At 40.5% G+C, this 14,203-nt stretch overlaps 1 protein-coding gene across 1 annotated transcript in view; it reads left to right on the top strand.

Moving 5' to 3' along the window:
- ANKHD1 (ankyrin repeat and KH domain containing 1) overlaps positions 1 to 14,203 on the top strand; it is a gene marked incomplete at its 5' end in the record, with an annotated part of 103,537 nt that overhangs the window by 45,739 nt on the left and 43,595 nt on the right. Inside the window, 6 exons of the mRNA XM_057409773.1 lie at positions 1,186 to 1,295; positions 7,577 to 7,636; positions 11,398 to 11,485; positions 12,141 to 12,268; positions 12,434 to 12,577; positions 13,242 to 13,344. Coding sequence (XP_057265756.1) covers positions 1,186 to 1,295; positions 7,577 to 7,636; positions 11,398 to 11,485; positions 12,141 to 12,268; positions 12,434 to 12,577; positions 13,242 to 13,344 — 633 coding nt within the window. The remainder of the gene's footprint in view (positions 1 to 1,185; positions 1,296 to 7,576; positions 7,637 to 11,397; positions 11,486 to 12,140; positions 12,269 to 12,433; positions 12,578 to 13,241; positions 13,345 to 14,203) is intronic.

Raw genomic sequence — 14,203 nt, 5'->3', positions numbered from 1 at the left:
AAATGTTAGTACAGATAATGCCTGATTTTATATGTTGCTTCTGCTTTGACTGAGCCTAGTTACCTGCAGTCAGTCTCCCTAAATAACCAGTACTTTAGGAATTGTGCCTTGGGAAATAGTGTGCTAGACACTCTGGAATGTGCTGGATTTCTGGATGTAAGGAGCGAGTTTTCCTACTACACAATACAGTAGTAAAAGCTAAGTCTTGCTGGAGTTGGGGGGAAATGACGCTTCAGTTTTCATCTGTCAGTTGAAAGTTGGTAGAGAGACCAAAGTGTAGTAATACTACTTAAAAAAATTAATGATAGGGACCTGCATTTTGGAAATCTTCCTTCTTATGGGAGTTATTTATTTGTATGCTCTTTCCTAAGAATGAAATTGTCTGGATTTGTAATTCTAGAAAGTAATGCTTGCTGCTTATGGAGGGACAGTGACAACTGCATCTCTTTGTGTAGTGACACCAGGCTGTGACACGTCACCAGCTCGCTGGGAATGCTGCTTGCACATCACTTCTGATAATGTGGAGAGTGAATTGAGGAGCCTTGGTTTGGCATCAGGGGGTCTCTAAATATATCTCACACCTTGAGAATACAAAAATGGCTAATCGCACTGGCTTTTATTGAGTATGATGCATTACATACCCAGAGCCGTGCATAGCATGAAAGCTGTGTGGAGGCATGTATGAAGCTAGTTAAATTATTTCAACAAAATGGTTGTAAAGCAAAAGAAATTTGCTTTAGTTTATTATTTAGTTTATTTTATTATTTTAGTCTCTTTTAAAGAGAAAGGAAGAAGTGAAATATGTAAAAGTATATGGTTTTGGAGCATTAATACTAAATAAATAACATGCATTTTGTCTGGTTTTTCCTTGGCAGGCAGCTCCTGTCAAATGGATAGTCTAGACAACTGTCTGGATTCACTTTTATGTGTTGTAACAACTGGAATCTTCATTGCTATAGAGGGAATATAGGAATAACTGAGCATACAGGTGCTCCGATTGCTGGTCATGCTATTTCCAAGCCTTTGCTTCTCCTCAGAGTATTTTTACTACAAGAGCAATTTTTACCATGAGAGCAATGCCCTTGGGCTGTGGAAGCTCTTGGTCACAGACAAAATGCCTTGATTTTTGTGTTTTATCTGATACAAAATGCTTGATAAGCTGATGTCCTACTATTGTGTTTCTAGGAGCGAATGTTCATGCCACCACAGCGACAGGAGACACAGCTTTGACCTATGCCTGTGAAAATGGACATACTGATGTTGCAGATGTGTTGCTTCAAGCTGGTGCTGATCTGGTAAGATTTCTGCTGCTTTTGATGGGGAGAGAACTTTGGTTTCAAACTGTACACCAAAGCTGACATGCTTGTAGAGCAGAAAGATTATTTTAGCAATTGAGATTCACAATGGGTACAAAAACAGGCACAGAAGAAAGTTTTTAAGGAGCCTGAACATTCTATTTGATCTGAAAAAAAAAAAAAAATTCTTATTGGGTAATCTTTCATCCATTAAGTGAAAAGTTTTATCTACAGCTTGTACTTGTGATAGTTCATTACCTTCTTACTTTTGTCTTACCAGGTGGAATTTTTTACTAGGAGGTGCTTTTGACAGGGGCCTGTAGGGACAGGCCAAGGGGAATGGCTTTAACCTGACAGAGGGGAGATGGAGATGAGCTCTTAGGCAGAAGCTCTTCCCTGTGAGGGTGCTGAGGCGCTGGCCCAGGGTGCCCAGAGAAGCTGTGGCTGCCCCATCCCTGGCAGTGTTCAAGGCCAGGTTGAACACAGGGGCTTGGAGCAAGCTGCTCTAGTGGAAGGTGTCCCTGCCCATGGCAAGGGATTGTAATTGGATGAGCTTTAAGGTGCCTCCCAACCAAAACCATTCTGTGATTCTATTATTTCAGTGTAACTCATAAGTTTTATTGTTTAGCAGGAGATATTTCTGCATTGCTTTTGTTCGTTATGCTACTTTGTTATTCCCAGACTCTTGTGGATTAGAGCTTAACTTGCTCCATTTATCTGAATTTAAGATATTTTAGTATTAGGAGCTAGTAGTACTCTACTTTAGGGTTAGTTTCTGAACTATGAGGCTCTGTTTCTGAGCTAAGAGGCTGTGAGTCTCTTAACTTAAAAACTACAACACAAAAAATGCCAAACTAAGCAATGTATTTTAAATGACCAACATAAGATGATCTGTTCTTTGTCCCAGAACTATTTTCTTTGTTGTAGCTCCAGGTTTTAGTGTATTGCTTTCAGTATTTATTTTCTGTAACACATGTAATCATAACTAAGCTGTTTCCATAATTGTTTTGATTTTTTTTCACATTCTGTGGTGGGAGACCTAAAACTGCCTCTTCATCAGCTACAGAGATTCAGGGTTTGTTAGGTAGGCTTTTAAGCAGTAAAGCCCAATTGATATGTTAGTCTCCTAAAGCAGTTTACGAGCCTTATGCTCTGAAGATAAGTGGGGAAGATGATTTTTTTTTGTTGAGTTTTTTGGGGGGGTTGGTTTTCTTTTTCTACACTCTGCTTGTGTGGGGTTTTTTTTTGGGGGTGGGGTGAGGGGCTTGAGGTTTTAGTTTTATATTTTAGTGGGTTTTATTCCTTTTAAATCATAAGGATGTCAAAGAATGTTATCATTGAACCTGACAGACCAGCATCCTAATGAAGGTACTTAAATTTCAGTCTTAAACTTGAAAAGTTAAAATATTTATATTTACAGCTACAAATAAGTGAATGCTGTAATGGTGAATTAATAATACTTCCACTCTTCTTTATGAATATACTTTTTTCAGGCCTTATTAATTCTTTTGCAGTCAAGGTCTGCTTCATATGTTCCTACCAGAGAGGAAGGGGATGTTGTTAGGGAGGGGTGTGTGTTGCACTTTGCTCACTTCAGTGTTGGGTGCCAAGCATCAGCCACTTGAGTAGGGACAGGATAGGGGTTTGGAGTTCTGTTGGGCATTTAAATAAATAAGTACTTTGTTATAAACAGATATAAGCGATGAAGTATCTTATAGTGAAGAGCAAAGCATGAAGCAAAAAGTATTGCCTGCATAAACTTTTAAACAGTCAAGAGTTGCTGCTAAAATACCACTTCAAGTTATTAGTCATGTCACTTGTATTATTTCCCCTCTTCTCACAAAGGTGAGAAGTGTTTGTGGCCTTTAACATCTAGTTCTGATTAGTATTGCAGAGAAAAATCTTGGGCCTCTTTATAGTAGTTTTATTTTACTGCATTTTCTTGTACTGTCAATCAAAGTGGGGAGCCCTCAAGAAAAATGCTGTAGGGAAGCAAAGGAGAATTGCCCATGAAAGGGAGACCTGCCATGTAAATCTGCAAGTGTTGAATTCTGATTGTAAGTAAATGGGGAAGCACCTGGCAACTGCAGCAATGCTTAGGGCAGGTGCCTCAGGCTTGGAGTTGTTTCCTTTCAAACCTTTGTGTGGTTTTGCTGTATTAGGAGTTGTGAGCTCCTGTGAACAGAGTTACGTTTGTACTGGGGAAGGTTCCTGAAATGCGTGGCCTTGCTGCTGGACAGTGCAAAACCTTCTTTGGCAGTACCATGAGAGGTTATTTTTCCAGATTCCAGTTTTCATAGGTAATTGAATGACATTAGATGATTTCAGGAAGCTGTCCCAGGAAATCTGTGGTGGAGTAGTGAACTGAATGCAGATCTGGACTTAGGCCTCTGACTGGTCTGTCTTCATCTCTCTGGTTAATTTTGCTATCCTGATGCTGGGACACAGCAAATGAAAGTATGTGTCCAGTTGGATTTCTCTCTTTCCTTTTTCATCCTGCAACTTCAGTCTTTCTTGGGATTGCTTCCACTAATGTTTCATTGTTTTCCAGAAACCTTCTTTATGCCTGAGGTTTACATGCAGTCACTGAGGAGGTCTTGTGGAGCTGTCCTTTTTGAGGAAAACACTGGTTATGTCTTGAACAGTAACATAAAGCAGGGCTGAAGGTTGTTCTCTGATTGCAGGGACAAATGGCACATGCTGAAGGCATCCATGCTGTGCCAGCACTAGGCCCAGTTGTATTACTGAGCCTGAGGCTGTGCCTGTGTGTCTGTAAGGATGTCAGTGGCTATGTTGCAGCCCACCAGAGTGGTATTTTCATCCCATCGTACTAGGAGCATACAGTGGACACCCCTACATTGTGGGATGAGGGGTTGAAGGGGTTCATGTGAGGCTTCCCAGATAAGTGGAGAGTAACTTGATGTCAGATTTTCCATGCTGCCAGTTGGGAACAGTTCCTGGTCCCCTCATTGCATTTTGTTTTTTACAGGGCCAGTACTGTGCCAGGGTGACTGCAAAGGAATAAGCAGTGTGAATGACCAGTGATCTCATGCCTAAGCTTGTCTCATGGCCCTGTTTCATTTACCATAGATATTAGCCACTGCTGGATTTTGCTGCTGTTACTTTATTGGTTTGCGAGCCATCTCCATATTCTGTCTTCTTCCAGACCAGGCAGGCAGGGAGCATAGTTTTTTAGGATTTTTCTTCTCCCTTATTCCAGATCGAGGAAGTTGCTCTTTCTTTCCCAAATGCTCTTGGGTTAAAGGAACGGTAAACACTAGCTGTCAAGATCTGTTGTGATCAGTTCTTCTGTTTCTTTACAATTCAGAGCCTTTATTCCATGATTCAGAAAGCATAAAATCTATTCTAAGACTTCAAATCTTTCTTGGCTTTTCAAGGCTCTCTTCAGTTGCCAGGAGGTCAAGACTGACTGGGAGATGAGGTGCAAACCTTGAGACTACAGATGTGAAGGGGAGTCTCTCCCATGTTGGGTTAACCAAATTGGCAGAGGCAGGAGATGTTTGTCAGGGGGTTTCCTGTACTGTGCTTATTGAAATCTTCCAACTTTGAAGTTACCCACCTCATTCTTCTGAACAGATTCCCGTGTGTTGCTCGTGTCCAGTTGAGGTTTTCTCAAGCTCAAAATAGAGCCTTGAGCTAAAGTTTGAACGTGTTTTCTGATGAGGGTGGTGAGATGCTGCAGCAAGTTGCCCAAAGGAGTTGTGGATGCCCATCACTAGAAAAGCTCAAGGTTAGGTTGGATGTGCCCAAGGCAGGTGGGTGGACTAGACTGTCTTTGAAGGTCCTGTCCAGCCCAAACTGTTCTAGTCCTAGTGAAGTTTTTGTCTGAACTGTGAGTGATTATTACCACCACATCGCAGCTCAAAAGGCTGCTGTTCTTGGAAGAAGAACATGTGCGCTCTTGCTTTTTGGGGACTGATACTCTGGCTTAGGTATCAAATGGGTAATTCAGTTCAAGAGCCAGTGAAGACCTTAAGAACTCTGTTAGATTCATTAAGGAGCGTAGCTTTATAAGAACCAGAAGAACTAAAAGAAAATGATGGCAGAGATGAACTTTTCTAGTTTGTGGCTAATTTTTCCTTCAGACTCTGCATTGACAAATTCTACTAGAAACAAATGGTATCAGAGCTCACGCTGCCCTGGTCCTGTCTGCTGCAGAGCTGCTCAATCACATAGGGTATCCTGATGGTCTTGTATCTCTTTGTGACTAATTGTTCATGAAGCCTGGCTTGTTACCAGTTATTCTGATGCTTTTGTGCTGCATTCCTTGAAGGGATCTGTCTTTTTCCATGTCCTTACAGGGACAAAGTTGGCCTGTCAGAATCTGTAACAAAGCTAGCTTGGCAGACCTACACCTTTCCTTGCTAATGTATGCATTTTGAAATTGGCTTGCTCTCTTGCCAAGCATATGAATGACTTAATATGAGGCACATCTGAAGCCTTCAGCTTGTGATCCCATCTGTGCCTTAGTTGCATCCTAATCCTTTTATCGCCTGCAGGACTGGAGACTTCAGGGTCTTAGGCTGAGCTCCTGCCACTGGACCAAATGTAAATTTTACTCGCTTACGAAGTTCTTTATGGTGTCAAAATATCTATTTTAGATTTTGCAATTAACAGGAGTAAAAACTTGAAGATTAGAACTCTGAAATAGTATTTGATAGAAGCATCTTTCTAGATGGTAATATGGTTTAATAGCTTCAGGAGAGCAGAACCAGCACTTCAGTAAGAGAGTTATTTACCTGTGTGGCAAGGATTTCTCTAACCTCAAAGGTGAGAAGAGACTTTTCTTTTTCCTGTAGAGTTCTCTTTTATTTATTTTTTCTCTTCCTTGTGTCCTTACTAAAAGTTTCCTTCGTCTCAAAGTTTGTGTAATATAAGACACATGTGGTGCATGTATGTGTCCACAGGAATGAGGTTAAGGATTATAAAGCTTACAGAGTATTGGTGCTATTTAATGAAAGGTTAATATCCTGCTTTTAAGGTGTATGCCTTTCTATAAACTTAAAGTGCCTGTTTGGATGCCTGGTACTGTTCCCTCTGAATATAGAACCAGACTTGAATGAAGTGCTGCATACTAGAGACTCCAGTCGCCTTTTTGAGAGTGAGACTGCTCTTGACAAGGTAGAGTTATATCTTTGCCTGTTCCAGTGTAGCTGAAAATGAGAGATTCTTCTTTTTTGGGCAGTGAGAAGGTGCCAGCTTTTCTCAGCTAGGAACCACAGAAAACGGTTTTAAACTGGGACTTTGTAATCTGGCCTGCCTTGCAGCTGTACATGACTCTGCTGCACGGGAGAGTTGATCTCATGATGGAGTTTATCTTTCTGCAAGAAAATATGTCTGTGCTTTTATACTGAACTTGAGAGCTGGAATAAAACCCCTGAGGACTGCTTCATCCTTGCATTCTTCTCATTTTACACTGTCAAGCTCTCCCCACTCTGTACTAGTTAAAATTCCACATGTGGCTTTCCTTAAACATTAAAACTGGCTCTCTGGCATCCACAGAACTTCAGTTGCAAAACTAGATAAAATGAAAATAAAAATACAGTCATACCAAACTCCCTCTTGGTTCTTCCCCTAGGATGGGGGCTTTGCCTTCAGCTGATAACATCCATCACATTGATGTAGCTCCTTACTTAGAAACTCACTTTCCTCTATGTGTATGACACACTTCATGTTTGATGCAGTGTGCGTAAGGCAGCATTTAAACATCTGCAAAAATAGCCAATTCTCTATGGATTTGAATAGAACCATGCTGGAGACAGCTATGGTATTGTGGCAGTGAGGGAGCTGAGAAGCTGTCATGTTTTTCCCTGCTGTTTCTTGAGCCATCAGGGATTTCAGGTCTCTTTTAGACTTAGCCTTCAGTCTGCTATAAAGAAAGCAAAAGGTTGTAGCACGTGAGAAGCTAATTTTTGTAGTTAACACCTTTGGACGTTGTGTTGCAGCCTCTGAATGGTGCAAAGTACAATCAAATTCTCTCTTTTGCCACTAATGAGCAAAAAGTCATCTTGTATTTAACAAGATGCTGTATGTAATCTTTGTGCTGTCCTCATGAATCCCAATTACTTGTGGTAGGAATCTCAACCAACGAGAGCTGCCTTGCTTGGTCTTACCTTTGTGCTTGCTTGCCTAATTCCAGCAAAACAGAGGCTTCAGCTGGTGGATCCAGTCCATTTAAGTTCACGTTCCAGGTCTTCATGACCAAGAACAACATTTATTTGTAGAACGAGAGCCGTGAGTTGTTCTTTTTCCTTCCGCAGGACAAGCAGGAGGACTTAAAGAAGACTATTTTGGAGGGCATAGAGCCGGGCAAGCATCAGGTGAGGTTGGCCTTTGATGCTTGTAAGCTGCAGCCTCAGGATACATGCTAGCAATAAGCATGGCTTTAAGGCATCTAAATCTCTTTAAAATCACAAAACCTCCCTGTGCAGACCAGACATGGCATCTGTGTACTGCATTTTCCCTGCTGCTGGGTTTTCTAAAACCCCTGTTCACACAACAGTATCTCGACCTTCACCAATGTAGCAAATGATATTGAGTCTGTTAGCGTAAGTAGCTGTGTTATATCTGTTGCTGTGTGTCTAGCTTCCTGTAAGGTCTTTCCTTTTCATGTATTTACTTTAAACTAGAGGCCTATTTGAGTTTTTAGGTGCTTCTGAAATACTGCTTTGCTGCGTATCTCTGGAAGGTTATCCGGGACAATTAGGGTGGTAACTGCTGGAATCCTGTATCTTTTAATAGGGATACAGCCTGGAAAATGAGCAAAGTAGCACAGGGATAGGGAATGTATTGTTTGGCTGTTGTCTTGCGTCAAAAACTTCATCTAAGTCATTTTGCTTAGATTTCTGTTAGTCACCATTGTCATGGGTGAGAGGCTTTTTAGGAGTTGAAGAGACCAGTTGGACCTTTATTTTTAAATAACATATGACATTGGAAATGGACTTGAACAAAGTATGCTAAGGAATAACACTTGCCAGCCATGAATCCTTGTGAACCAGGGAGGATAGTATTGGGGGGAAGGGAAGCCCTTATAGAGCTGATCTTGGAATTACCTAAACCAGAGAACTTGAAATCAAGGATAAAAAAATACCAGGTTCTGATGCTGCTGCTTTTGCTCTGCTCTCTGAAATACTGGTTTAGCAAGAAAGGAAATAATTGTTATTACTGACTGGATTCTCATCTCCTCTTTGAGCCCCAGTGGAAAAGATGCAGATGATGTAAACTCTTACATGATGTGGTTAATACTCTTGCTTTCCCCTTTCTTCCTGGTACCTAAACCTATGGAAAATTCTTCTCAGTCATTCTTTCAAGCAGAATTAGCAGGAGAGCACGTATTTAGAAAATGGTGGCATAGGTGTTCTCCTTTGTATCTCTTTCTGATCATACTGACTGCAGTGTTTCTCAGGGTTAGAGCAGTTGGAGAGGCAGAACACTGGTGAGTCCTGTAGTGCAGAGAGCTGGGGAAGTTGTCTTTGCAGATGAGCACTCCTTGCTGGTTCTGTTCTTAGAAAAAAAGCATTTGCATGTACTCCATATTGATACAAGGAAGTAGCACATTGGAAAGTGCTGGGGATGCTTTTGACAGTTTCATGTTCTCTGTCCTGATATTGATTATCTAATACAGCTAAAAAAAAGTCTTTGAAATTTATGGCCATTCCAGGTAAAAGAAAGCGTGTGAGTTAGAAGCACTGCACTGGATCAGCTTCTTATTTTGGCTTGGTCTGGATGCTTTCCTTTAAAGATTGAGTTGATGCTATCTGCTAGCCTTTATCAGGGCTAAATAGAGTGCTGAAGTCATAGAAACGCATATTTTATTTTATGATTAAATTAATTGAATCTTTGATGTGAAAAACACCATCAAAATGAAGTAACTTTTGCAGATCTACAGCAGGTGGGCACACAAATGGTCTAGTTTGGCTGGACTGATCATGTGTATGGTACTGCAAGTGTTTGAAGTGTATAATAGTTGAAGATCAAGTTCTGCCTGCTTGATGAAGTGACAGTTGGTTAAACTGGGCAGGGTAACTGCCTTGCATTTCAATGAGGAGCCTCCTGACATCCGTGTTTAAGACTTACAGTGAAGTCTGCTAGGAATAGAGAATGTTGCAAATAACATCTTACTGCTAGTTATCCGAAATGCTACATTTGGATGGCTTTTCACTGTCTGGAATGTAGCTAAGCTATAACCTCAAATAAATTTTGCTTCTTGCTATCTTTGCTGTTGCATCAGTGGAGATTTAGAAATGTGTATTGAATTGTGTGGGCAGTAACATTCTGGTCCTCTTCAGAGTGAAGTGGTGATCAGTGGTCCTTTGCATCCATAGCTGCTTTGTAAGTGTTGTGCCAGCAATACCAAGGATTTACTGTGCATCAGGCAAACAGCAGCATCTGACTTTCTATGACCTGTTGGCAGTGGCTGAGGAAGGAAAGACTGTACCAAATATTGAGCACCAGAGCTCAAGGGCATGCTACTAATTCTTGCATACTAGTGACATACTAACTTAATGAGCTTTACATGTCCTGCAAATATCTCTGACATGCAGACAATCCAAAAGCATGCAGATAGTTATTGGCAGCTAAACCATCATTTGCCTGGGAGTGGAATCTGCTTATTTTAAAACAAAAAATGGGGCTTCAGTAGTGACTTCCATTAAGTCTGGAAGGTTTTCCTTTGTGCCTGCCTGCACTAATGCATTACTGTACCAAGTAAGCAAAGAAATGGAGCAGTTCATAAGGTTTAGATGCGTTAAAGCAGGGTACAATAACACAAAGTCATTGTGAAGGCAGAGGAGCAGATTGTTTCTTTGCAAAGCACATAGGAGAGGGGTTGTGTAACCTCCCTCATAGTAAAGATTGAGTTGTGTATCCTGCAGTGGATCAGGCTCCAATAGAAGGTGCAGTCAAGGATTTCTTAAGTGTATGAACAGAAAGCTAATCTAAGGTGCAGCTTGCAACTGAAGCAAGCCATATGTCAGAGGACATCTGCAGAGTTTTCAGGAATACTAAAACTATGGGAAGGAGTTGATATGTTCTGCCAAATCTATTCTTGTCCTTTTATATTTGTAAATAGCCATGTCATCCACTGTCAGTACTGAATGTTAACTTTCGCTGTCAGACACACATGCAATTCCAGAAGTAAATAGTGAACTTAGAGCTTGGCTTCCCAGATATTTAATGAAAAAAAAAAAAACAACCAAAACAACAAAAACACCCAAACCCTGGTCCTGATGTGTTATTGATCAGGCTGGATATTCAGATCACCAGTACAACACTCACAGGGAGGTGCTGTTCCCTCCCCTTGCTGCTGTAGGAGGGTTGACGTGCACATTAGTCAGCATTCCTTGTGGTATTGAGCATGGCTACAGAGCAAGCAAACTTCCTTGTTCTGTAGCTTCTCTAAATATTTATTCTCAAATAAGTTGTATTCAACCCCACCGTTCAGTATTCGGAAACTTTTTGAATTAGAAAATGGTTCTTGTTACTCCTTTTTCGTTGGTTTGTAGCATCCTTTTGTCATCTTTCTGCTTTATTCTCCAATTCTCCTGTTCAGAGACTGTGTGACCTGCAGTGATTTGTCTCATTTTTATTGCTGATCCTCTTCAGTGTGATTTAAAACTGTTGCCTGCACTTCAGACACTACTGCAGTTTTTAAGGTCTGGTGTGCAGCATGTGACAGTTTCAGAACTGCTGTACATCAATCCATAGCTATTTGTGGACTTCTTGATGCTGGATGATGTTTGTGTTAAATAGTCCTCCTTTTAGCGGAGGAAACAAGATGTTGCTGTTCTCAAATATGCTACAGAATTGAACACTATAATAAAAAGGGGTCTGTAAGCAAGGAAACTTCCTTGTGTGATAACAGGATGGATGTGGTCTTAATGCTTTTTGACAGTGTGATTCAGTATTTAAGGTAACATGAAAATTGATTCCAATCAGTTTATATTGATTCCAGTCAGCTTATAAGATAGATCTTCTACTGAGGCAAGTAATTCTGAGACAGGTTTCATCACCAGATGTTTCAAAAGCTGGAACAATGTTACAAGTTTTGCAAATTTATCTATCTGCTGCTTCTTTACAACAGGAGCATGAATCCGAAGGTGGGAGAACCCCACTAATGAAGGCGGCACGAGCCGGTCATCTGTGTACCGTGCAGTTCCTTATTAGCAAAGGTAAAATGCTGCTTTAAATAACTGATTAAAAACTTTAAAATGCTGCTTTCCAGTTCTGTTTGTTGTGATCCTTGATCAAAATGACTCTGGTTATGTGTATGTGAACATTTGTCAAACCATTCAAGGTTTGTTGAATTTGATTCAGTTCATGTTACAGTGAATCACAAAGTATTTTGGTAGTTACTTTCCTACTTAGATATATAGATCGATTGATAGATTTGAAGCGCAGCAAATATTTTCAGCTTCTTATAAAAGGCACTCTCACCTTGAGGAAAAAAAACACCCTCAAGTGCTGTCTGAAACAGTACAAACTGCACCATTTAGTGGTGCTGATGAGGGTTTAGAATGACAAGTTAAAAGATGTGCTTTGTACACCAGAGGTGTTCCCCCTGTCTTACTGCTCAGGAGGCCCATTGTTACTGACCTTGTCTTTACAAGCTGAGGAGGGTTGTGTGTATGTATGTAGAAGCCATATGTAGAATATATGTTGATGTGTCGAAGCCATCAGTTATTCAGAATCCCTTGCTTTTACCTTTAAAGTGTGTGTGTGATTAGGAAGATTAGAAGAGCTTCTCTGTGTTCCAGGAAATGCTTGTTGACACTTCCTTTTAGAAAGGATTTCCCTGTGTTTAATTCTGAGACCTTCTTTTTATAGGTGCCAACGTTAACAGGGCCACAGCTAATAATGACCACACGGTGGTGTCACTGGCATGTGCAGGAGGTCACCTCGCAGTCGTTGAGCTCCTTCTTGCTCATGGTGCAGATCCTACTCATCGGCTGAAGGTACTAACTTAAAGTAATGTATTTATCATGGGGACTGAAAGAACCACATAGTTATTTAATGGATTAGTAAATGTGCAATTTTAAATGGTCTAATTCATATCTTATGTGCCATGTCAAGTAGCAAAATTAATCTTCTGGCTTTTTATTCCTGAAATCTCCTTTCAGGATGGCTCAACAATGCTCATTGAAGCCGCCAAAGGAGGGCATACAAATGTTGTTTCTTACTTGCTGGATTACCCAAACAATGTTCTGTCAGTTCCTGCAGCAGACTTGTCTCAGCTCACACCTCCATCTCAGGATCAGTCTCAGGTAAGTCATAAGGAATTCTTCTTAAATATGACCGTGAATGTTGTAAAGGAGTATTTCCTTAATAGTTAACTTATAAAGTGACCATATACAATGAAAAGAATTAATAAAAGTCTACACATCTGAAAATGGCAGAGAATGAGAGAGTCAGTTGGTGGTGTCTGCAGTACAGGAGCTTTGTTTGTTTTGTGCTGTGTAGACAGGATGGTCCCAAACCCAGCATATCAAAAGATGATCTTGCCTTGCTGTGCTTCTCATTCTCTTGCCCACATTTGCTGAGTATTTGGTTTCAACAGTTCCAAACCCTCAAATATTGTTGCTGGGTTTTGTTGGTATACAAAAGAAAATACATTGTATACATGTAGAATTCTGCAGGCTGCAGAGGCAGTTTTCCAGTGGAGTCAGTTGATTAAAAGCCTAAAGATGCCAACAGTTTTCCAGCCTACACAGCCTGGGATTTTGTGAAGAGTGCTGTAGTTAACTTTGACATCTTATCTACAATAAACCAGCATGGACAGATCATACCAAAAGGTAGCATACACAGCTTGAAAAGAGTGGAATGGAGGTCTGCTGTAGATACATAACTTTGCATTAATACTTCAAGAACTTGTCCATTCAAAAGGTGGTTTCTTTATCTGTGTGTGTGTGTCTGTGGCTTTGTTTTAAGGTCCCGCGTGTACCGGTGCATACACTTGCTATGGTTGTACCTCCCCAGGAACCTGACAGAACCCCTCAAGAGAACTCGCCACCTCTCTTGGGAGTGGTGAAAGGTTAGTATGTAGCCACTCAGAGAATATATGCAGTTTGGAAATGGATAGGGACAATTTTATTAGAGCTTATGTGTACTATAGCCCAATCTGTTAATTCTTGAACAACTCAAGAACTTCCAATATTTTATGTAGTGCATAGTTTTTGCTTATTTTCTTGCATTCTAAAGTATACTGGTTATTCCAATCTTATATGCATTATTCTAATTTACTAGAATTATGCTGATTCTGTTTTTATTGGAAGAAATTGTTTATGGTAGCGGCCATAGTATAGACTGATAAAAACATGAATAAACTCCAGGTGTGGTGTTAACTTCTGAATATTTACATTGGTCATCTAGAATAGTTGCAACTACTATCCACAAAGTTGATATATCAACTTTTTTCTGTCCCTACAGTAGAATGCAAATGCACTGGTGCTGTAAAATGCCAATGCAGGCCTACTTACAGGAGAATTTTTCTTGCGTTAGTAACAATACTCCTGTAAATAATTGTAATGTCAGGGTTTTTGCTTTGAACATGGTTGAACTGGCTGGTTAAAACTATTTGCAGTCATGAAATGGCAAATTCAACAGTTCATTTCCAGTTGTGGATTCTGTAACAAATTCTTCATGTCTGCTCAGCTCAGAAAGAGACACAGCTTCTCAAGTGGAGAGTTGCAGTTTTGGACAGAGATATTAAATATTATAGTATCCAAAGCTCTGTTAGCTAGCTTTACTCACTTCCTTAATTCTGGAAGTGATCAGTGCTTCCTAAACCAAACCAACCAGCCACAGGGGCACAAGTGAAGACACAAAAAAGTGTACCTAGTGGTGTTTAAGTGTGCAGCCATGACTCCATGCAGGTCTGCCATGTGTGACTT

This window comes from Pezoporus wallicus, unplaced genomic scaffold, assembly GCF_028554395.1.
Source record: "Pezoporus wallicus isolate ANWC-B61680 ecotype Strahan unplaced genomic scaffold, APGP_CSIRO_Pwel_v1 contig_4309, whole genome shotgun sequence".
Lineage (NCBI taxonomy): Eukaryota > Metazoa > Chordata > Aves > Psittaciformes > Psittacidae > Pezoporus > Pezoporus wallicus.
Note: the sequence above shows the minus strand (reverse complement) of the source record. Positions and strands in the feature narration are given on the sequence as shown.